Source organism: Sphaerodactylus townsendi, linkage group LG15 (genome assembly GCF_021028975.2).
Source record: "Sphaerodactylus townsendi isolate TG3544 linkage group LG15, MPM_Stown_v2.3, whole genome shotgun sequence".
In the NCBI taxonomy this organism is placed as follows: Eukaryota; Metazoa; Chordata; class Lepidosauria; order Squamata; family Sphaerodactylidae; genus Sphaerodactylus; species Sphaerodactylus townsendi.
In genome coordinates, this window is record NC_059439.1 from 26938961 (window position 1) to 26962364 (window position 23404).

General features: G+C 46.9%; 1 protein-coding gene across 1 annotated transcript; it reads left to right on the top strand.

Moving 5' to 3' along the window:
• The first annotated feature begins 15773 nt into the window (after positions 1–15773).
• Positions 15774–22054, top strand: GFY (golgi associated olfactory signaling regulator). Its single transcript, XM_048518088.1, has 4 exons — positions 15774–15821; positions 18118–18522; positions 20072–20248; positions 21683–22054. The coding sequence occupies exons 1-4, from the start codon at positions 15776–15778 to the stop codon at positions 21937–21939; spliced, it is 885 nt and encodes a 294-aa protein (XP_048374045.1). The 5' UTR covers positions 15774–15775; the 3' UTR covers positions 21940–22054.
• The last annotated feature ends 1350 nt before the right edge of the window (positions 22055–23404 follow it).

Consider the following 23404-nt stretch of genomic DNA (forward strand, 5'->3'; position numbering starts at 1 on the left):
AAAATTATATCAATACAGTACTAGCAAAATGGGAAAATTGGACTGCCCGTTTTCGCCTTGTTTCCTATTATTAAAACTTGTCTATTGGAGCCAATTGACCCCGCCGGAAAGGTCATTTTTAACACTGCCACTAATGAAGTCCTCTCCTACGCCAAGACGTGACTCACAGCTTGGGTATTGATGGAGGGTGGGCGGCTGGTGGTCTTATTTCGATGGGGCCTCATTAACATAAGGGCTCGTTAGTAGCCATGCTAGGAAACCACCGTGGGAAAGGAGTTGTGCCTCCATAGAGAGAGGAAAAAAGCATCTCCTCAGCTGTGCCCAACTTTTAAGTTCGCACATCAACATGGAGTCAAAATGGAGTCTTTATACATCCCCGGGGAAGACTTGAAGTAGCTTCCATTTCTCTTTTTTCCTTCATTTTATCCCTACAACAACCCTGTAAGGTAGGCGAAACTGTGTGTGATTGGCTCAAGGTCCTCCACTGCACCTCAACTGACCATACTGACATCTTAGTATGGCATAGGAGTGGCATAGGTGGCATAGGAGGTTAAGAGCTCATGTATATAATCTGGAGGAACCGGGTTTGATTCTCCGCTCTGCCGCCTGAGCTGTGGAGGCTTATCTGGGGAATTCAGATTAGCCTGTGCACTCCCACACACGCCAGCTGGGTGACCTTGGGCTAGTCACAGCTTCTCGGAGCTCTCTCAGCCCCACCTACCTCACATGGTGTTTGTTTGGGGGGGGGGGAAGGGAAAGGAGATTGTAAGCCCCTTTGAGTCTCCTTGCAGGAGAGAATCCAAACTCTTCTTCTTTTTCTGAGACAAAGTATAGGAAGGGATATAGTGGATAGAGTATAGGAAGGGATATAATGGATAGAGTTAGGGTTTTCAGGTCATAGAATCATAGAGTTGGAAGAGACCCCAAGGGCCATCAAGTCCAACCACCTGCAATGAGTTGGGTTGGGAAATTTCTGGATATTTTGGGGGTGGAAACAGGGTTTAGGGAGGGGAGGAGCTTCAGTATAATGCCATAGAGTCCACCCTCCAAAACAGACATTTTATAACGGGGAATTAATCCCCTGGAGATCAGTTGTAATTCTGAGAGATGATCAGGCCCCTCTTGGAAGAACAATAGCATCAAGACTACTATGTCTCCACATAGCTGGTTGAGATTACATGTTAACCATTTATGGAAATCTCCAACTAAACATTACACTGAAGATTACAAGCATTTATTACAAACCAAACCAACCGTGGCCTCCGTTTGGAAACGTGTTACAGGAAAATAAGCAGAGATTGCAAGTCCCCTGAATAAGCCATTGAGCGAAACAAGGAGAAACCCACTCCAGAACACAAGCAGAAAGATATAGTATTTAAAGAGACAACATAAAGAAGAAGAGGAGGAGGAGGAGGAGTTTGGATTTATATCCCCCCCCCCTTTCTCTCCTATATGAAGACTCAAAGGGGTTTAAAAACTCTTTTCCCTTCCCCCCTCACAACAAACACCTTGTGAGGTAGGTGGGGCTGACAGAGCTTTAAAGAACAATGACTATCTCAAGGTCACCCAGCTGGCATGTGTTGGAGTGCACAAGCTAATCTGTTTCACCAGATAAGCCTCCACAGTTCAAGTGTCAGAGCAGGGAATCCAACCCAGTTCTCTTAACCACCACACCACTCTGGCTCTCATATTTAGAATCACATTCAGATGTATATCGACTCTGACCGAACTGTAAAAATGTGTGACTTACTGTGGCGAATTTTGTTATATCAATATAAATTGCTTTGATGAATAAGAGTTGATTGTTCAAACATATGCCAAACTTCCACATTCTAACTAAAATAGCATATTCATATTCGGTTGCGCTAATGCTATTTTGTCTTAGACTCTTAGGTTGGTCCGTCTATTCGAGTAGAAGGAAGTAAGCGATAGCTGTATTTTTAAAACATTGTTTTAATACATCTTGACTGTGTGTTTTAAACAGATATTCAGATGCTGACTTTGTGGAAGAGAAAATAAGGAGTCGGCGTCTCCGCAGTTATCGATAGCGCCTCGGCTGCAAGAGCTGACCTTCGATGCCACTAATTGGTCCTTGGATCAGAGATACGGAGCTAAGTAGAAAAGGCACTTTCATAAATGAGTGGAGTTGTGAACCACCCCCGGACTCTCCATGTTCTCAGACGTAGCCAATGCAGGCATGTGGGCACTTGGTCTTTAGCCTAACACACACGTACGCAAACTCAGCCTTCCGAGGACAAAAGAGGTCAAAACACCCAAACAAAATACAATGAAACATCTGCTTTCGCACCAGATATGGGCAGTGGCGGGATCCAAAAATTTTAGTGACAGGTTCCCTCGCCAGCCCCACCTCAGCAAAGGGGGCAGAGGCGTATCTAGGCAAACCTGAGCCCTGGGCAAAACCTGAGTTGGATGTTCCCCCCCCCCCCATGGGCAGCCACCCCACCACAACCCCAAATTTTTTTTTGCACTAGGTCATTTCTAAATTATCATCATCACATTATAGAAAATGCCCCAACTCACAAATCTGAACACAGCAATGGTGAAACACACAGGTTCTTTGATAGAGACTGGTGAGATAAAAGGTATGAAAGGCTGAGAATCAATGAATTGCAGTACCTGAAAGGGATTAACCCAGTTCAGGGAGTTACATTATTTATTAGTTGCAATTGCTATATGGAACCTTCACGTTCAAAGGCAGTGTGCCTCTCGGGAAGGCGAGGGCGTGGAGATGGAAAAGCGGACCCAATTAGTAACCCCCTCTCGGCACACACAAATAATTAGTAACCCACTCTCGGGAACTGGTGAGAACCTGCTGGATCCCATCTCTGGATATGGCCATAAAGAAACGCAAACTTGTCAGAAGAGTGCCGTGTGGAAAAGACCTAAAGGATGTGTTTGCTTATTTGCTGAAACAATCTATTCACTTATTTATTTAAATATACCACAGTGTTTCCCCTGCATCAGAGCTCAAGGAAGCTGACAGAAAAGTCTTCGCAGTCAACAGAACGAGGTGGTAGAATCCTGAGATCATGGCAAAGAGGACTGTACCTCCAGATAGCAAGTCGGGGACGTAATTTTTGAACGCTCCCCCCAGGACAAAGTTCCCTCTAAGCAAAACAACATGAACCAGCCCATCTGAATGAAAATTTAGAACATAAGTACATAAGAACGAGCCTGCTGGAACAGACCAGAGTCCATCTAGTCTAGCACTCTGCTACTTGCAGTGGCCCACCAGGTGCCTTTGGGAGCTCACATGCAGGATGTGAAAGCAATGGTCTGCTAAGGCATTTGCAATCTCAGAACAAGGAGGATCAAGATTGGTAGCCATAGATCGACTTCTCCTCCATAAATCAGTCCAGGCCCCTTTTAAAGCTATCCAGGTTAGTGGTCATCACCACCTCCTGTGGCAGCATATTCCAAACACCAATCACACGTTGTGTGAAGAAATGTTTCCTTTTATTAGTCCTAATTCTTCCCCCCAGCATTTTCAATTTATGACTCCTGGTTCTAGTATTCTGAGAAAGAGAGAAAAATTTCTCTCTGTCGACATTTTTTACCCCAAGCATAATTTCATAGACTTCAATCATATCCCCCCTCAGACGTCTCCTCTCCAAACCAAAGAGTCCCAAACACTGCAGCCTCTCCTCACGAGGAAGGTGCTCCAATCTCTCAATCGTCCTCGTTGTCCTTCTCTGCACTTTTTCTATCTTTTTGACATCCTTTTTGATTTCTATCTCAGAAATTTCTATCTCAGCCTGGTTTTTGTTTTGCTGGTTTGCTGCTGCGCTCTGAAATGCCGCAGTCAATTATTCCACATCCTGACTCCGCCATCTTGTATTTCTCCATGTGTTGGTCAGGTCGGTCAGGTTTGGCTTTCCTGGTATGGCCAAGGTGGAGGTGGGAGAGACTTCAACCAGTGGGGTATAAATGCCATCAAGTCCACCTTGCAAACCTGCCACTTTCTCCACATGAACTGATCTCTGTCACCTGGGAATAAGTTATTATAATCCCAGGAGATCTCCAACCCCCAGCTAGAAGTTGGTAACCCTATTTTTGATCTCACCCTGCGGATTGTCCTTTGCTACTTGAAAGCAAGTTTGGCCACCCCTATGACCAGGGCTGGCATAGCAGTAAGCCTCCCAGGGACTTTGGGGTCTCTTGATATGTGCCTCTAGCTCCGTGGTGGTGAACCTTTGGCACTCCAGATGTTATGGACTACAATTCCCATCAGCCCCTTCCAGCATGGCCAATTGGCCAAGCCGGCAGGGGCTGATGGGAATTGTAGTCCATAACATCTGGAGTGCCAAAGGTTCACCACCACTGCTCTAGCTTATCCTGATCTGTTTCAGGCTATCTATTCTAAGGTTGTCTGTTTTTGAAACAGTCCCTGTAGCTGTCCCTTTAAAAGAGGTTTTAATCACACTGCAATTTGCAGATGAATTGATGGATTCAATGGGACTTATGCAAGTAAGCCAAGCTGCTACAGGCCTGGAGGTAAACGTAATAGAAGCTCAATGTTTAGAAATAGGCAGCTGAAGCTTTTCATTGATAAATAACTTCTGTTAAAGGGGCAGGGCATATTTTCCCCCTCCAGGCATTTGGCAAGCCTGCTGCTACAATTTTATGCAGGCTTACTTGAAAACAAGTTCAGGGGGACCTGAGATAAGTTTTGAGTAATCACAAATGGCCTCAAACGGTTCCCTTTTTGAATGTTCTTGAAGAGCCATTCACAGCCAATTGACTTTCCCTTTAAATACCCTCTATCCATTACAACCCAAAAGAGGATCCCTGATCTTCAAGGGATGAAGATGAAGGGAGCCGTGGTATTATTATTTATTGTGGGCTTATTAACACCTGCTGGGTCTTCTTCTCTGTTCACATTGGGTGAGCGTCTTAGAAAGGCTGTGGTAATTTTTTTAAAATAAGGAATTGTGACCCTTCATCCCTGTAGGGGTACTTGCAGTTTTGGAGACTGAAAGGTATATATCCCATCTTTTAAATGTGTAGTTAGGTTTGCCACTTAAATAGTCTTGTAACTTAAAGCTCCACTGAAGAAGATTTCAGTGCCACGGCATATTTATATTGAGGAAAACTGTACTTATTAAATTTCTGTTTTCTGTACTGTTCAGGCAGGAGAGCCTTTCTAGGTGGAAACTCTAGGGCAGGAGTCCCCAAACTACGGCCCGGGGGCCAAATGTGGCCCCCTGAAGGCATTTATCCGGCCCGCCAGGCATGGCGGCGATTGCTCCATTCATGTGCAGTGGGGGCTCGAGGGAGAGGAGGAACCAGCCCCAACGGCTGTTGATTGCAATTACATGATGGCACCCCCAAATCTCCATGAATTTTCTGACCCAGAGTTGGAAACCTTATATCGTGGGCAACTTGCTCACTTCCCTCTCAGCTACCTCCATGCTGTTGCTCTCAGGCTTTCTGTTCCGCCTCACTCCCATTGGCATCAGCCAGGCTGGCGAATCGCTCTGGCTGGCTGCTAGGGAGGAAAGAACCCAGGAAGATACCTGATCCTGGGTTAGATGGAATGCTTCATTGGGAAAGTTCTGCTTTTTTTTTTTTACAGGGGAAGGTATTCCACAGCCTCCCCAACAATATTTGGAGCCCACCCTGTACTTGACATCCTTTGGTCACTGTTCTAAAAATAGACCTTGACAGAAAGGCTGAAAGGTGAAATCAAACATTTTACAATCATTTGTGCATAGGAACTTGTTCATAGTTTTTTTTTAGTCCGGCCCTCCAACAGTCTGAGGGACAGTGAACTGGCCCCCTGTTTAAAAAGTTTGGGGACCCCTGCTCTAGGGATATACCATATTGGGATGTTTACTACAATTGTGCTTGCAAACAAGTAAGGTTTGGCCCTCTTATGGAGATATATTCTAATCTGGAGGAACCGGGTTTGATTCCCTGCTCTGCTGCCTGAGCTGTGGAGGCTTATCTGGGGAAGTCAGATTAGCCTGTGCACTCCCACACATGCCAGCTGGGTGACCTTGGGCTAGTCACAGCTTCTCGGAGCTCTCTCAGCCCCACCTACCTCACAGGATGTTTGTTGTGATGGGGGAAGGGCAAGGAGATTGTTAGCCCCTTTGAGTCTCCTACAGGAGAGAAAGGGGGATATAAATCCAAACTCTCCTCCACCTCCTCCTCCTCCTCCTCCTCCTTCATGATTCCTTATTTGAAATTTCAACTTGAAATAAAAGGGCTCTGCTTTTTCCTTTCTGAAAGTGTTAAGTGGATAGCATGTGTTCCATCCTTTGCTTGGTAAAGACGTCGTCCTCTCTGCATATTGGCCAATGAGCACAAATGTGTTGGGGCAACTTTGCAGCACAAATCTTTATAGATGTGCTAACTGATTAATCCTGTGCCAAAGAATGTGGGCGTGTCATATGGAGTTCTGAACTTGTTTAGAGACTGAGGATATTTATACATGTGCTACCTACCGCACGGTCAGTTCTCCCAACTCTGTTTTGTAGCAGGGTTTCCCCACATTTTTGCTTTATACAGGCTACCCTCCTGTGAAGCGTCTCTGGGCCGCCATTTTGCCCTCCTGTGCCCTCCTGTTTCTGTGCAACCTCCATTTGAGGAAATTGCCTGCCACCTTTTTGTTTTGTATTTTTGCCGTCTTTGGCCCAGCCTTGTCAATTTCTCTAGATCAGCCTTGTCAATTTCACTAGGTTCACCATTCAATTCAAAAAAAGAGAAGCCTTTCGGATCTTCCTGAAATGGTGGCACAAATAGCGAGAGGCGCTACTGTGGTCTGGGTAGGAGAGAGAGAGAAAAAGTCGCACTTAAAGAGCTTCTAGAAACCATGGGAATTCTTGATCTGACAGGGGCAATGAGAGGGAAACATGTGCATAACGTAGGATTAAACCCAAAAGGAGAGTTTGCTCAAAGAGAAGGAGGAGACCACATGTGCAGAAATGGCCTGATGCTTAAAAAGATGAAAGGGGTTCAAAACCAGGTTCCCTTTCCCATATTTATCTTCTTTCTCTCCTACCCTCTAGATTATCCCATTTCCTTGTATTACCGAGATTCTCGGCTCTCAACTGTGCTTTGGTTCCGACCTGCCTATTGCCTATATGAGCTATGGAATTCGGATGCCCTGGATTCTAGCCAGGCCACCCGACAGACGGCCACCATAGAGATGGAGGTGAAACTAGCAGGTATTGGTAGGTGGTGGTGGTAAACGAAGCAGCGTGTGAGAAACTGCTGGAGGGTTTTGTCTATATAATGGGGGGAACTTTTTTGAGCATGTGGGCCCCTTTGGAATTTTGTGAGAGGATGGTGAGCACCGCACCAAAATGGCTGCCACAGGGGGCGGAGCCTAAACCAAAATGGTGGCCCCAAGAGGCAGAGCTGAGAGGAATGGTTTAAGGGCAGGTGGATTCTAATCTGGAGAACCGGGTTTGATTCCCCACTCCTCCAACTGAGTGGCAGAGACTTATCTGATGAAGCAGATGTGTTTCTGCGCTCCTACATTCCTGCTGGGTGACCTTGGGCTAGTCGCAGTTCTCTCTGAACTCTCCACCTATCTCACAAGGTGTCTGTTGTGGGGAGAGGAAGGGTAAGGAGTTCATAAGCTACCTTGAGTCTCCTTAGAGAAGAGAAAGGTGGAATATAAATCTAAACTACTACTCCTCTCCCTCCTCACACCTTCTAAGAAGAAGGAAAGCGTGAAGGGGAATGAAACCACACACTTGTTAAGGAAAATGCAGCTGCTTACCATTCTTTAAAAGGGGCTTGGACAGATTTATGGAGGAGAAGTCGATTTATGGCTACCAATCTTGATCCTCTTTGATCTGAGATTGCAAATGCCTTAACAGTCCAGGTGCTCGGGAGCAACAGCCGCAGAAGGCCATTGCTTTCACATCCTGCACGTGAGCTCCCAAAGGCACCTGGTGGGCCACTGCGAGTAGCAGAGAGCTGGACTAGATGGACTCTGGTCTGATCCAGCTGGCTTGTTCTTATGTTCTTATTCTTCTTGACTCTCCAGTGGAAATATTCCTCATTTGAAACCGATCAGCCAATAACAAGTCCTGTATTTTGCACATTCAGTTTCTTGTGCTTCTGAGTGCATCTCTGCAAAGAGCGTTCTGGGAAGTTCTGATTTGCTCATTATTGATTCCCCGGCCTCCTGGGTTCTAAATAGATCGGCTGGAGGACAGATGGTTTTGGCTGCAGACCTTCCTGGGAGTAAATCACCCTGATTAAAGTGACACATACTTCTGACTAGAACCGCTTAAGGTTTTTCTTTTTTCTTCTAGGAGATAATGACGTGTACAAATCTCCCAAGAGGTTCCCTATACCCATTTGCAGCCCCTCCGTCTATCAGTCTTTGGCCTTGGGAGACCATGCTTGTGAGATGGGGCCCACACTAGCTTGCCTGAACGATACCTGCACAAGAGCTGTCCTTCCTGGTCGAAATTACAGGTGAGAGGCCTTCTAGGGGAGGGTGTTGGATGGGGGGCGGGGGGCAAAGTTGTTAGTCTGGGAAGGGGTGTAACGAGGCAAACTGTAGCCCTGGGCAAAACCTGAGTTGGATGCCCCCCCCCCCCAGGTTTGGTGCAGTTTGGTTCAGGGGGCCCAAAGTTATGGACCCTCAAAACTGTAGCCCCCATCTCCTATTAGCTCCCATTGGAAACAATGGGGGATGGGGGCACCCCCTTTGGGAATCCATAACTTTGGACTCCCGGAACCAAATCTCACCAAACTTGGGGGGGAGCATAAGGACAGTCTCCTGATGATACGCCGCTAGCCTAAAAACTGCGCCCCCTGCAGGCCAAAAATGGAAAACCACTAAAAATACCCAAGAACGAACCCTGCATTTTGATGCCCCCCACAAGGTGGTGCCCTGGGCAGCTGCCCACCTTGCCCAATGGGCATTACGCCCATGAGTCTGGGTCAACTTTGATTCATAAGCAACAGTATCATTTGGTTCTTACGGCCATGTCCACTGCCTGGTGGAACACCCTTCCTCCAGCTGTCCGGGCCCTGCGGGACCTTGGTGAATTCCGCAGGTGATGCACCCCCCCCCACTTTGGGTGGTCCCCCTTCTGATGGTCCCCTTAACATCTGAGGGACATACCGCCCCCCTCTTGGGAGGGTTTTCGTTGTCGGACGAGATATTGTATACTGGAACGCTGTGTTTTAATAGGGGTTTTAATTGTTTAATCCTAATAGGGCCATACATATGTCATTACAGTTGTATTTTGTTATGTTTTAAACTGTGCTCTACATATATATCAATATGTTGTGCACCACCCAGAGCCCTCCGGGGGAGGGCGGTATACAAAACCAATTAATAATAATAGTAATAATAGTAATAATAATCATAAGAACATAAGAACATAAGAACATAAGAACAAGCCAGCTGGATCAGACCAAAGTCCATCTAGTCCAGCTCTCTGCTACTCGCAGTGGCCCACCAGGTGCCTTTGGGAGCTCTAGCTCCCCCATTTTAGGTCGAATGCTTCTACTATTAGCATAGAGACACCTGTATACCCTGTCTCTGTCCTTAACCTGGGATTTATGTGCTTTACCCTCAAGTCTTTTGTAGACACTATCCCTTGTCACATGCACATGTTTATGTTCCTTGCTTGTATAATCTTGCTAGCTGAGCAGGCAGAGCTGTGTTCAAAATACCAAGGACTGGAATGCTGCGATTTATTGAGAGAAGAGCAAGATGGGTATGTGTTGGGTAGTGTCTCAAGATGCCTGAATCCAATAATGAAGATATGGACAAGTTATGAGAATTGGATGAAGGAGACGGGAGTCAAAGAAGACATATGGATAAGAAGACAACAACGAATGAACTTACTGCTGTTGGGTTAAAGAAAAGTAAAACATAATATTAGGGGAGGAAAAAAAGGGGAAATTTATTGTTTGGAAATTATATCAGAAAGATGTAAATAGAACGATTATTTCAAACTATACAATAAAAAATATTTTTTTAAAAAACGATGCCTGAATCCTGCTTTTGTCTCCCTCTCTTGGATAGAATCAGATTCCTTCTCTACAATCAAGAGCGGACTCTGCTGGCGGCAACCGACTGGTCCCGGAATTTCCAAACACGGGGTGAGGTTTTGGGAAAGGGGAGAACCACGACCTCTGATCCAGGAGACGCTCTGGAAAGAGGAATACAGATTGTGCCATTCCTGCGGCCACCCTAATAGAGGAATCCTCCTCCTTTCTGAACCCGTGGGTACTTCTAGAATTGTGGCACAGGGATGTGGACACAAAGCAACATGCAGGAGGTTGAAGTGGACACAAAATGTCAGGGAACAAGGTTGTGTGTCACACTAATATTTTATTTATTTAGTTATTATTTGGACTTTTATACCGCCCCATCCCCGAGGGGCTCCGGGCGGTGTACAACATAAAATATAGTTATAGATAAATTGCTAAAACCTTTAAAACAGTGATAAGAGTAATAAAAGGCGTCCGGCCAACCCCATTTTTAAAATCCTCCCCAGGAGAGAGGGGCGGCGAGTTAGTCCCATTAGATGATAGGGCCCGGATGTAAAGAGCCAACGGGGGGGGGGGACCATTTTAGTGGCTGGTCCCTCCAAAGGCCCGGCGGAACAACTCCATCTTACAGGCCCTGCAGGACCTCAGTGAGTTCCGCAGGGCCCGGACAGCTGGAGGAAGGGTGTTCACCAGGCCGGGGCCAGAGCCGTGAAGGCCCTGGCCCGCGTGGAGGCCAGCCGCATCATTGATAGTAAGTCTTATAATAGTAACTCTTCAGCGTTTTAGACGTAATATCTGTTTAGCTAGATCAGGGATAGGGAACCTGCGGCTCGAGAGCCGCATGCGGCTCTTCTGCCCTTGCACTGCGGCTCCACGAGCCGAGCCGCTGGCCCCATCCTTGCCCGCCCTGCAGGCAGCGGGGTGGATGCATCCATGCGCTTCTCAGAATGAGCGGAGTAAAAGGTAAAAAAACCCCTATATATATAGTGTTATCTTTATTTTAAATGTCAAAAATTATTTGCGGCTCCAAGTGTTTTCTTTTCCCATGGAAAACGGGTCCAAATGGCTCTTTGAGTGTTAAAGATTCCCTACCCCTGAGCTAGATGCTGCTGAAGCTGCAATCAGCCCATCAGAAGTCCTACTGGGCAGAAGCTCCACCTGACTAGGCCTCTTTCTAAAAACTCTTGGCGGACACCGGAAAGTTGTTGACCGGCATCACGGTGCCCAAAAGGGGCTACACTGGGAATCCCCGCCCTAATTTCTGCTCTGCAGGATTCTTTATATAATCAGGTTGCTTCACTGGAGAGCCAGCGTGGTGTCGTGGTTAAGAGCAGGTGCACTCTAATCTGGAGGAACCGGGTTCGATTCCCCGCTCTGCCGCTTGAGCTGTGGAGGCTTAACTGGTGAACCAGATTAGCTTGTGCACTCCAACACACGCCAGCTGGGTGACCTTGGGCTAGTCACAGTTCTTCGGAGCTCTCTCAGTCCCACCCACCTCGCAGGGCTATGACTGCCGCTGAACCGGAACTCCTTCCCAAATGCCTGTATCAAAACAGACTTGCTCTTTTGGGATTGTCTTCTGACAGCATTTAATTTTTCTTTTAAACAACATCCTGGATGGCCGCTCTGTGTTGACAGGAGTGTTAAGCTGCAGTGGCGTAGTGGCTAAGAGCAGTGACTAAGAGCAGATTGTGAGCTCTCTCAGCCCCACCTACCTCACAGGGTGTTTGTTGTGAGGGGGGAAGGGCAAGGAGATTGTAAGCCCCTTTGAGTCTCCTACAGGAGAGAAAGGGGGGATATAAATCCAAACTCTTCTTCTTCTTCTTGGACCAATGCCACCGACTCTTTCTTCTTTTTCCCTGCTTTAGACCTGCCTCACGATTTCCGCACCATGGACGTTGACTTTGGAGGCCACTCCGTCGGGCTGGTGGTCCTCACGATGCTAATAAGCATTGCGGTTTTTCTCCTGCTGGGGGCCACTGGGCTAGCCCTGATCGTGAGGCCACCGTCCGCTTTCTCCTTCGGAAGCCCCTCATCTGATGCTTGATGGAATCTGGCCCCAGAGTGGATCCAAGCTAGATCACCATTCTCCTAGATCCATCTTACGGATTTTGGACTTTCGCTTAATAAATGTGACTTGCACCTTTCTGAGGGTCTCGGCTGTCTGTCTTGTGACCGGTTGCCTGTTGAAGTGTTGGTGTTTACAAGTGTCTGTCGCTTTCAAAGTCATGAAAGTGTTAACTGGTTGGGCCACCTTTTAATGAGCTGACCTATTGATTAGCCATTGGCTGGGCATCGAGCCATTGCTCACATCTTTGTGAGCATGTATACCTGAAATTATATAGTGAACTTGTGTTCTTTGTTCTAGTCAGAGAATCAGTCCTAGCCATGAGCTAAGACTACTGTACATATGTACCAGTACAGTATAGTATTTATTGTTTTATCTCCATGTTACCCAACCCTAATAGCTTAGTAAACCTATTATTATTATTATTATTATTATTATTATTATTATTATTATTATTATTATTATTATTATTATTATTATTATTATTATTATTATTATACACATAACAACACAGCACAAGTGTCTGGAATTCATCTCTGAATATCGAGTCCTTCCCAAGGACCTAGGATATTAGAGGTATTTTATGAGAATGTGCAGTTCTAGAAGTGCTGCTTCTGCAGCATGTGGACTGGATGTTCCGTCCAAGCTTAGGCTTTCCAGATGTTTTCAAGATTTCTTGGGAATTCCTCCTAGAGCAATCAATTACTAGTGGGATTACTGTTGTTCTTTTCTGCCACAATCGCTCAACTTCAATTTGTAGGTCCTGTATTTTGTGATCTTTCCAGCTCTTGTCCTCTACTCCCAAAGAATAACTGGCACAGCAACATCTATGATCCAAACATGTTTTTTCTCTATCACTGTTATGCCTGGGGTAAGCAGTGCCAGGTGTCTGTCTGCCTATTCTAAAGTCCCAGAGTATTTTGTTTCTTCATTTTCTGTGGTCTTCTGGCTTGTGCTCGTACCCAGGTCTTGCTACAGGGTATAATGCACTTTTTGCAAAGGTTCCAGTGCACCATTGCTGCTAGCCTATCAGACGCTCTCAATGCATAGTCAGTTATTATTATTACATATTATTATTACATATTATTATTATTATTGATACCAGAAACAGTTACACACAGTTAGCAAGATCAATATGCTGGATTTTGTATTACATCACACGTGGGACACTTCCCTAAGCATCTAGGACTGTGTGATGTATCGACGAATAATGCGTGCAGAGCCAGTAGGGTGGCCTTTTGCAGCTGACATATGGTGATTTTGTCAGCGCCAATTGTTTTTAAGTGCCGTTCAAGATCTTTAGGCACTGCACCCAGTGTGCCGATCACCACTGGGACCACCTTTACTGGTTTGTTATTATTATTATTATTATTGTTATTATTATTATTGTTGTTGTTATTATTATTATTATTATTATTATTAATAATAATAATAATAATAATATCTGCTAATATTATCTGCTAATATAATATCTGCTAATATTATCAGTATCAGTATCAGTATCAGTATCAATATCAATATCAATACCAAGAATATCAATAATATCAATAATATCAATAATATCAATAATAATATCAATAATAATAATAATATCAATAATAATAATAATAATAATAATAATAATAATAATAATAATAATAATAATAATAATAATTTAGTATACTGCCCTATCCCCGAAGGGCTCAGGGCGGTGTACAGATAAAATATCAGCTAAAAACATACATATAATTAAAACAGCAGTAATATCTTAGAACATCGCCCGCGCCCTTACGAAACTTTCCTAATCCGAAATAATGGGTCCTGATGTGGTAGTTAGGGGCTCCATGGGGGGTAAGGAGGGCAGGGGGGGGAGGCACCCTCAGCGGCCAGTCTCTCCAAAGGCCCGGCGGAACAACTCAGTCTTACAGGCCCTGCGGAAATCCCCAAGGTCCTGCAGGGCCCCGGACAGCTGGAGGGAGAGTGTTCCACCAGGCCGGCGCCAGAGCCGTGAAGGCCCTGGCTCGAGTGGAGGCCAGCCGCATCATTGAGGCTTAGTAGAGGCTGATCAACTCACTAATATCTGGGTCTTTATTGGCATCTGCTAAACTCTGCTAATAATGTATACCAACCAGCAGGATAAAACGCAGTGTAATCCATACGGTCAGTTACAATCCTGTTCCTGCATTGTTTTGCTACAGTTTTGCTACCGTTCTAATCCCTTCATAAAAATTCCCTCTTGAACATTAGCCAGGTTGCTAAGCAGTTATTCTGTCTCTCTTGGGGCTTATGTTATGCTAGGTTCTTTTCTCTGGGGCAAAGGATGTCTGGGGTGGGGCAACTCTCTTCCACTGCATTCGACTGCAAGAGATTCTGTTTAACTTCAATCCGTGCCTGTTCCTGTTCTTTAGGTAAGTGTTTGCAACTGTCTGAATGGGAGACCTCGCCTTGCACTGGAGGGCGTGCATGCTAACTTTTTACAATCTCTTTATTGATGCTTCTCAAAATATCTTCGCCTCTAGGCTCTTTCTCTGTGTTAAGGTGTTTAGAAATCTTCCACTGGTGTTTGAACGCTCCTTCCTTTTATTTCTGGATTTAAGTACCGTGTAAATTACCTGGTTAATTTCCCCAGAAGCTGCTTTGAAATTGGCCTGCTGTCTATGAACCCCTTTAAATACATTTCCTAGAGGTTTCTATTTGTAGACATTCTCGAGCATTGTTGTCCAAGAGTTAAACCAAGAGCTCTAGGCCCCTTCCGCACATGCAAAATAATGCACTTTCAATCCACTTTCAATCCACTTTGCAGCTGGATTTTACTGTGTGGAATAGCAAACTCCACTTTCAAACAGTTGTGAAAGTGGATTGAAAGTGCATTATTCTGCATGTGCGGAAGGCGCCTAGAGCAGTGGTGGCGAACCTATGGCATGGGTGCCAGAGGTGGCACTCAGAGCCCTCTCTGTGGGCACGCGTGAACAGAGTGCCCCCCCACCCCATCTAGGCTGGCATGAGCCACTGGGCTCAATTATTAGCATTAAACCTAAGATCTAGTTTTGGGGAAACAGTGTAGGTAACCCTGTTAAGCACTGTTAAACCCCACTGATTTTTATGTGAAGAACTAAAGTGCAATCCTTTATCTAGGAGTAAGCTCAGTTGCTGGCAATGGGGCTTGCTTCTGAGTAAACCCTCCTAGGGTCGTAATTTATCCGTTGGAATAGTTGCACGGTTGCTTCAAAGCAAAGCCATCGACTACCACCAAGCTTACTCCTGAGTAACGCACGCCTTGAAGCCAACCGTTTTTTCTCAACTAAAACCTCAGTATTCAGGTTAAATTGCCATGTTGGCACTTTGTGATAAATAAATAGGTTTTGGGTTGCAATTTGGGTACTTGGTCTCGAAAAGGTTCGCCATCGCTGGCCAAGAGTATGCAACTATGGTTGCCCAGGGTGGGGCAGAAGAGAAGGAAACCTGGGTTTAAATCTTCCCTGAGCTATGAGCTATTTAGCTATTAAGTTCTTTGAGTGCCTCTGTCTCTGGGGAAAGAGACTTCTGAGAGAACTGTGACTGGGCCAAGGTCACCTGGTAGGCTTCATGTGGAGGAGTAGGGGATCAAACCTGGTTGTCCGGATTAGAGTCCGCCACTTCTAACCACTACACCATGCTGACTTGGAAGAAAAACAGTACCCAAAACATCACACATAAACCTGTGTACATTCTCATTGCTCTTTGATAGGCTGGATGTTCAGTAGAGTGAAGACCTCTGAGGAACTTAAAAGCTTACTTGGTACGTGGTTTTTTAAAACAGTCCTAATTTTTTAACAGTCACTCTTCTGCTGTCTGTAGGGGTTTTTCCCCCTCAGTGAGCTACACTGATTACTTTGCAGTCTTTCTCTGGGAAATCAATACTGGCCTGCTCCCCTCGATTCTAACCAGCAATTGCAGTTTTTTGTTCCTACGAAATTCTGATCACCGAAGGTAGACTGCGTCTCGACATGGGGGCTCCATTTAGATATCCTTGGTAATTGGGTTTGAGAAATCCATCCTTTCAGGAACTTGTCTAGTATTTATGTGGGCAGCTGGGAGTTTGGGTGGTCACTATTACAAAACTGAAAGGAATTAGTGCTTGAGAAAACAATTACGAACCTTTTGAAGGTATGTGTCTGTCGGGTTTGTTTTGTAATAGCTCCCCCTCAGAAAACCTTTCCCCCCTCTGCAAAGAGAAGGGGAGAGAGAGAAAGCATGAGAGTGCAAAACCAGCTAAGAAGCGCCATTGCCGCGTTTCGACGGTAGACAAGCTGAAAACTGTAAACAGGGATTTCCCAATGGCGGATTTGTTGATACACAGGAGAATCTGACTCTCCATTTTGTATCTAAGGCTGGGCCTCAGCCTTGGCTAGAAGCCTATTTTTTTAAAAAAACGTAGGACTTAAGAAAATGTTTTAGTCTAAAAGCAGGATATAAAAAGCATCTGTTCTTCCTGTTCCCACAGCAAAGATCTTGGTTGTGGCCATGCTGGGGTGGTTGTGCAGGATCTAAAGCAACCACTACGGAGCAGCAGTGGCGTAGGAGGTTAAGAGCTCGTGTATCTAATCTGGAGGAACCGGGTTTGATTCCCTGTTCTGCCGCCTGAGCTGTGGAGGCTTATCTGGGGAATTCAGATTAGCCTGTGCACTCCCACACACGCCAGCTGGGTGACTCTTTGGGCTGATCACAGCTGCAGACTTTCTCAGCCCCACACACCTCACCGGGTGTTTGTTGTGAGGGGGGAAGGGCAAGGAGATTGTAAGCCCCTTTGAGTCTCCTGCAGGAGAGAAAGGGGGGATATAAATCCAAACTACTCCTCCTCCTCCTCCTCTTCCTCTTCCTCTTCCTCTTCCTCTTCTTCTTCTGTTGTGCAGGATCTAAAGCAACCACTACGACCAGGCCTGGGTGAGGGAAACAGGAGACATCTTCTCTTTGGCCTTGCACAACACTCTTGTGAAGCAAAGCTTTGTGGAGCTTTAACACACCTGGCCATTAAACCCCAAGCGCAGAACCCCAACAGCAAGTCTGTTCGATGGGACCAGGGCAGGCACACAAGGGTCTTGAAAGCCTTAAAGGCCATGTGTTTATTGAGGGGCAAAACAGAGACTTTGCATCAGCTGTGCAGTAGGCATTCTTCTACCACCTGTTCAGTGTGGTGTAGTGGTTAAGAGCGGGTGGATTCTAATCTGGAGAACCTGGTTTGATTCCCCACTCCTCCACCTGAGTGGCGGAGGTGCATCTGGTGAACCAGATGTGTTTCCGCACTCCTACATTCCTGCTGGGTGACCTTGGGCTAGTCACAGTTCTCTCAGAGCTCTCTCAGCTTCACCTGCCTCACCAGGTGTCTGTTGTGGGGAGAGGAAGGGAAAGGATCTTATAATCCACCTTGAGTCTCCTTACAGGAGAGAAAGGTGGGGGTATAAATCCAAACTCTTCTTCTTCACACCCCGGTTTGCAGGGAGAAGGGTTTCAATCTCCCCCCCGCCCCCCGTTCTTGTCACATCCTCAAACCAACCTGTGGGGCTATTGCTGTTACTAGAGCACGAGACATTGGAAAACTATATCAAAACACCACTGGATTATTCAGAGTAAGAAACGAGCATAAAACATAGTTATCCTCATGTTATCTCTCTCCCTGTCTGTCTTGCTTATACTCCCACAAAACACAACAAACAGAGAACATGGTGAGTGCGTATAGGGAAGATTTATTCATGACTGATTGCCTGTTGGTCCATGTAGACCTAATGTTTGAAAAGGACAAATATTTTGTCGGAAGGCGCATTGAATTAATGTGGATTGGCCTCAGACGCTGATAGGTTTATGCATTCCTTTTGCGGTGCCATTTATTCAGTGGTGGGATCCAGCCTATTCGCACCTATTCGGTAGAACCGGTAGCCAATTTTTTGTCTCGTTCAGAGAATGGTTGTAATTCCACCACTGAGTCCTTTCGGAACCGGTTGTTAAATTATTTGAATCCTACCACTGCATTTATTGATTATCGATTTATTTATTTATTGACTGTCCTGCGTTTGATTCTGTTGTGTTGTTTTCTGCAGAAATTCCTCAGTGCTACGGTCTGAAAATGCATCGATATCGCCTTCTGTTTTGCTCCTTGCTCATCTTGGGGACAAGCTATGCTGCAGCTGACACCACCTCTATAACCCCTCTTCCTTCCTCTCCATCCCAATTCCCGACCGCAGCTTCCATCACCTCACAATCATCCGCTAAATCCACATCAGATCCCAAGTCTCTCCTTGCTCCTGGGCCTGACACGACGTCTCCGCCTGATCCTTCCCTACCTCAGGAGAACCAGACCCAACCTGTGTTCTCCCCTAAGCAGACCCCAAAGGCCTGGCTGTCTCAGGAGAAGACAGGCCACGCTTCCTTCAAGCTTCCTGTTGAGATTGAGAGACCCAATTCTGGGGCGAGCGGAGTGGAAATCGTGCTGATGGAACCAAAACGTGAGGCAGTTTAGCTGACCGACATATTTGCTGAGTTTTCTTGGAAGGAGCACTGAAGCCCCTTCCGCACATGCAGAATAATGCACTTTCATGAAGTTGTTACGCCGACGCAATGAAGAGACGAGACGCAGCGATATCAGGAAACCGGTGGAGAGAAGCCAGCGGCTAATCTAGCTGATCTGGCTAGTCTGCCGAGCTGGGGTCCCTGGCACCTTTATTAAGGGTTTGGGGAAGGCGGGAGAGCGGGAGAAAGTTGAGCAATTTGTGACTCAGCGGAGGGCTGCGTACGTGCAGGGAGAAACGTTCCTGTCTGGGTCGAATCCACATTCAGGCATCTTGTGACCCGGGTGTCTGGGGGATCCCGTGATGTGCATACGTGTGAGCCCAGGAGGGGACAGATGGCGCAGGCGTTCCTGTGCACTTTCTGAAGCTCTACTGGGTTCGCGAACGCACCCCTACACTTTCAATCCACTTTCAATGCACTTCGCAGCTGGATTTGACTGTGCAGAATAGCCAAATCCACTTGCACAACAATTGTGAAAGTTGATTGACAGGGCATTGTTCTACTTGTGTGAAAGGGGCCTGAGTCAATTGCTGCATTCTTGCATCTGTGACTGGCGTAAGGTGGGAGAGGGCTTGTTTCTTATGGCAGCATACGGCCACCACATCAGGTCTTGAATGCTCTAGAGCCGGGGTCCCCAATCTTTTTGAACCTGTGGGCGCCTTTTGCCTTCTGATACCAAGTAGCGAGCGCAACCACAAAATGACCCGGAAGACAGCCCCGAAACCCCGCAACACCCCACAAAATGAACCTCTGTGAGCCAGAGCCGACCATGCACACTCAGGAAGCCCATGTGTGAAAGATAAGAGGTGCAAATTTTAAAAATACACTTGGAAAGATGAGTCAGAGGAAGAATAAAACCGGCGTTGTGGTGGCCACTGTTGCTGACATGTTATTTTAATCTGCACAGCCAACCTGATCTCAAATGGCCAATTAGAAGCCCTGCTGGGGAGAAGCCCACCTGACCCCACCCACTTTGTAAACACACTTGGCAGGTACAAGGAAAGGTAACAGCAGGTGCCCTCGGAAGATACCTGGGAGATACTTGGCCTGCTTCGACAGAGGAGCACAGATATGTGTCCTTGATATGGCTCCTATGTCAAACAATATGGGAGTGGGCAGGAATAGGGTCTATATGCCCTGTCTTGCTGATTGTGACCAGCGTGGTGTAATGGTTAAGAGCAGGTGGATTCTAATCTGGAGAACTGGGTTTGATTGCCCACTCCTCCTCTTGAGTGGCTTATCTGGTGACCGGATGTGTTTCCGCACTCCTACTTTGTAGCTGGGTGACCTTGGGCTAGTCATGGTTCTTCGGAACTCTCTCAGCCCCACCTGCCTCACCAGGTGTCTGTTGTGGGGAGAGGAAGGAAAGGAGTTTGTAAGTCACCTTTAGTCTCTTACAGGAGAGAAAGGGGGGGGGTATAAATCCAAATTCCTCCTCCTCCTCTTCTTCGCTCTCCGCCTGACATTTTTCTTTTTGCTTTGCAGGCCGCGGGTCAATGAGGGAACCCCAAGAAACAGCCAACCACGCCATGGGGCTCTTCCTGGGGGGCTGTGGTCTGTTGCTGTGTCTTTTTATTGGCATCTATTGCATCTACAGCCGTGGGGCCAAGAAGGAGCCCTTTTCTCACCATCGGCTGTATGAAGATGGATTTGATGATCCCGGTAAGGGTGTCTATTGGGATTTCAGGCTGGGAAGAATGCCATTGAGAGTCTCGACTAGAGGAGGGAAGTTGTGAAGCCAGTGCACATTCATGAATACCGTTTCATAACAAAGAGTGGGGTTTCCCAGCAATTAATCCTCCTTCTGTACTATTGTTTCCAGCCAGGTAATAACTCACAAGTAACCTAGAAAGGGTCTGGATACTTTTAAGAAGAAGAAGAAGAAGAGTTTGGATTTATATCCCCCCTTTCTCTCCTGTAGGAGACTCAAAGGGGCTGACAATCTCCTTGCCCTTCCCCCCTCACAACAAACACCATGTGAGGTGGGCGGGGCTGAGAGAGCTCCGGAAAGCTGTGACTAGCCCAAGGTCACCCAGCTGGCGTGTGTGGGAGTGTACAGGCTAATCTGAATTTCCCAGATAAGCCTCCACAGCTCAGGCGGCAGAGCTGGGAATCAAACCCGGTTCCTCCAGATTAGATACACGAGCTCTTAACCTCCTATGCCACTGCTGCGGTGGGTTTTTTTTTGCCAACTAGTAGCTGAGACTTTAGCTTAGTCTCAGTATCTGGAATTGCCCAATGAAACTAATCAGCTGTCCACACACAGCAGATTAACAGGAAAAGGTCTTCTCACAATGTATAAATAAGCTATGGAATTCACTATTACAAGACCAACTGAATTCATGGAGGAGAGGTTGACAGCAGAGGCGTAGCTCAAAGGGGACTGGGGGGTGCGTGATGCACCCTGTGTGGGTGTGGTGAGGGCGTTCCAAGGGCATGGCGGGGGCGTGGCGGGATGGACAGGGGTGTGGCAGAGGTGGAAGATGCACCAGTGCACCGAGCGCTTTTTCCCCTTGCTACACCTCTGGTTGACAGCTATTAGGTGTGATAACAAAATAGAGCCTCCTTAGCCAGAGGCAACACACCTCTGAATCTTCATGTGGATTCGCCCCTCCAGATTTCCAGTGCATGCTTGAGGGTGGCATAGGTCAGGGATATCAAACACGCAGCCAGGGTCCTGATCGAGCCGAGGAAACCCCCCCTCTGCTCCCAAGCTGGCTTGGCAAACCATCCACGCGTGCCAATCTGGGTCTGCTACGGGTTCACCAGCTGAGACAGCCCCCCCCCCCCCAGTCACATTTAAGTCATATCCGGTCCTTGCAACAAATGAGTTTGACGTTCCTGGGGTAGGCATTCTTTTCTGTGTTGCCCTGCCAGGATGCGATTATCTTTTTATACAGTGGGATCAAAGGGAATTAAGAGGTAAACAGTTCAGATTATCTTGTTGGTGCGTCCTGATAGTGTACGGAACGGTTGCACAGGAATCAAACCAGAAGGTTTGTTACTGAAGAAATATGGTCAAAGCCTGAAGTGGAAACTTGATGGTGCCGACGACAGAAATTCTATTCTGTTTCAATGTCCTCCTTTCCTTCTTAGCTCTCTTCCTGGACAACCCAAAGGATTACGACTGGTTCTTCTACGAGACCGACGGTTACGTCTACCCCACGCCCTCCCAAAGCCCTCCCAAACCAATTCAGACCCTTTCCGTCCCAGCTCTGAAACAGCCGGCTCCTGTTCCGGAAGTGTCACCAGGGAAGCTGGAAACTTCGGAGGCTGCACCAGATGCGAATTCATCCCCAGCAAAGCTCGAATGTCTGTCCCCTGCCAATTTACACGCTGGGAATTTCATCTGAGGCTCCTATCATCTGAGGCTCCTATCGTCTTCAGAAGTCTGGGGCTGTGTGCAAATCCCTTTTCCCCACCCCAGTTTCCAGAGCAGTGCATTTCAAGCGGTCTCAATGAAACTCCCCCCCATCAGTTAGTCCAGGGGTAGGGAACCTGCGGCTCTCCAGATGTTCAGGAACTACAATTCCCATGATGGGAATTGTAGTTCCTGAACATCTGGAGAGCCGCAGGTTCCCTACCCCTGAGTTAGTCTGTTATGACATCTCTACTGCATAAATCAGTGATTCTCAACCAGGGTTCCATGGTACCCCAGGGTCCCAGGGGTACCCTGACAATGCTACCGCCGCCCCCCCCCCCACTGGAATCAAATGGATTTTGAAGGGGCGGGGGGAGGGGGGGTTTGGAAACCTCATGGGCTTCCTTTAAACAACATTTAAAACAGCATTGTTTTATTTGCCTAAATGCGGTGTGGTGTGGATTGGGGGGGGTAGATTTAAAGGGAGCTTTCCCTTTAAATCCCCCAAATCCATGCCGAATTTAGGCAAACAAACAACGCGGCTGTCAATGCTGCTTTCCCTCCCCTCCCCTCCCCCTGCTTGCCACTCCCCCCACCTACTGGCAAAAAAAGAAAAAAACCCTTAAAAATGCAAAAAAAATTCAAATGAACCTCAAGGGTACCTTGAGATATGAAGAGCAAGGGATATGAAGGGTACCGCGACGTCGAAAAGGTTGGGAAACACTGGCATCAATGCTTCCGTTTCAGTGCCATGCACCTTTTGCAATGGCTCTTTTCAATAGGCCGAGGTGGCCGTGATTAGATTTACCAGCCTCCAGTTGGGTTCTCCTGGAATTACAGCTGATCTCCAGACTGGAGAGATCAGGTTCCCTGGAGAAAATTTCCACTTTGGTTGATGGGTCTATGACAGTGATGGCGAACCTTTTCGAGACTGAGTGCCCAAATTGCAACCCAAAACCCACAATTTAACCTGAATACTGAGGTTTTAGTTTAGAAAAAATGGTTGGTTCAGAGGTGTGTGTTACTCGGGAGTAAGCTTGGTGGTAGTCGGTGGGTTTGCTTTGAAGCAATCGTGCAACTCTTCCAATGGGTGAATCACGACCCTAGAAGGGTTTACTCAGAAGCAAGCCCCATTGCCAGCAACCAAGCTTACTCCCAGGTAAAGAATCGTGCTTTAGTTCTTCGCATGAAAATCAGGGGGGTTTAACAGTGCTTAACAGGGTTACCTACACTGTTTCCCCAAAACTAGGTCTTAGGTTTAATGCTAATAATCAAGCCCAGCGGCCCAGGTCAGTCTAGCTGGGGGAGTGGGGAGAACTCTGTTTGCGCGTGCCCACAGAGAGGGGTGTGAGTGCCACCTCTGGCACCCGTGCCATAGGTTCGCCACCACGGGTCTATGACATTATACCCGACTGAGGTTTCTCCTTTCCCCAGAGGCCAGCATTCTTAGCCTCTAC

Coding starts and splice junctions, on each gene's coding strand:
- GFY (XM_048518088.1), top strand. CDS start 15,776: ATGTTCAGTAGAGTGAAGACCTCTGAGGAACTTAAAAGCTTACTTG. Junction 18,523..20,071: donor CGTGCTGATGGAACCAAAAC/GTGAGGCAGTTT, acceptor TTTGCTTTGCAG/GCCGCGGGTCAATGAGGGAA. Junction 20,249..21,682: donor AGATGGATTTGATGATCCCG/GTAAGGGTGTCT, acceptor TTTCCTTCTTAG/CTCTCTTCCTGGACAACCCA.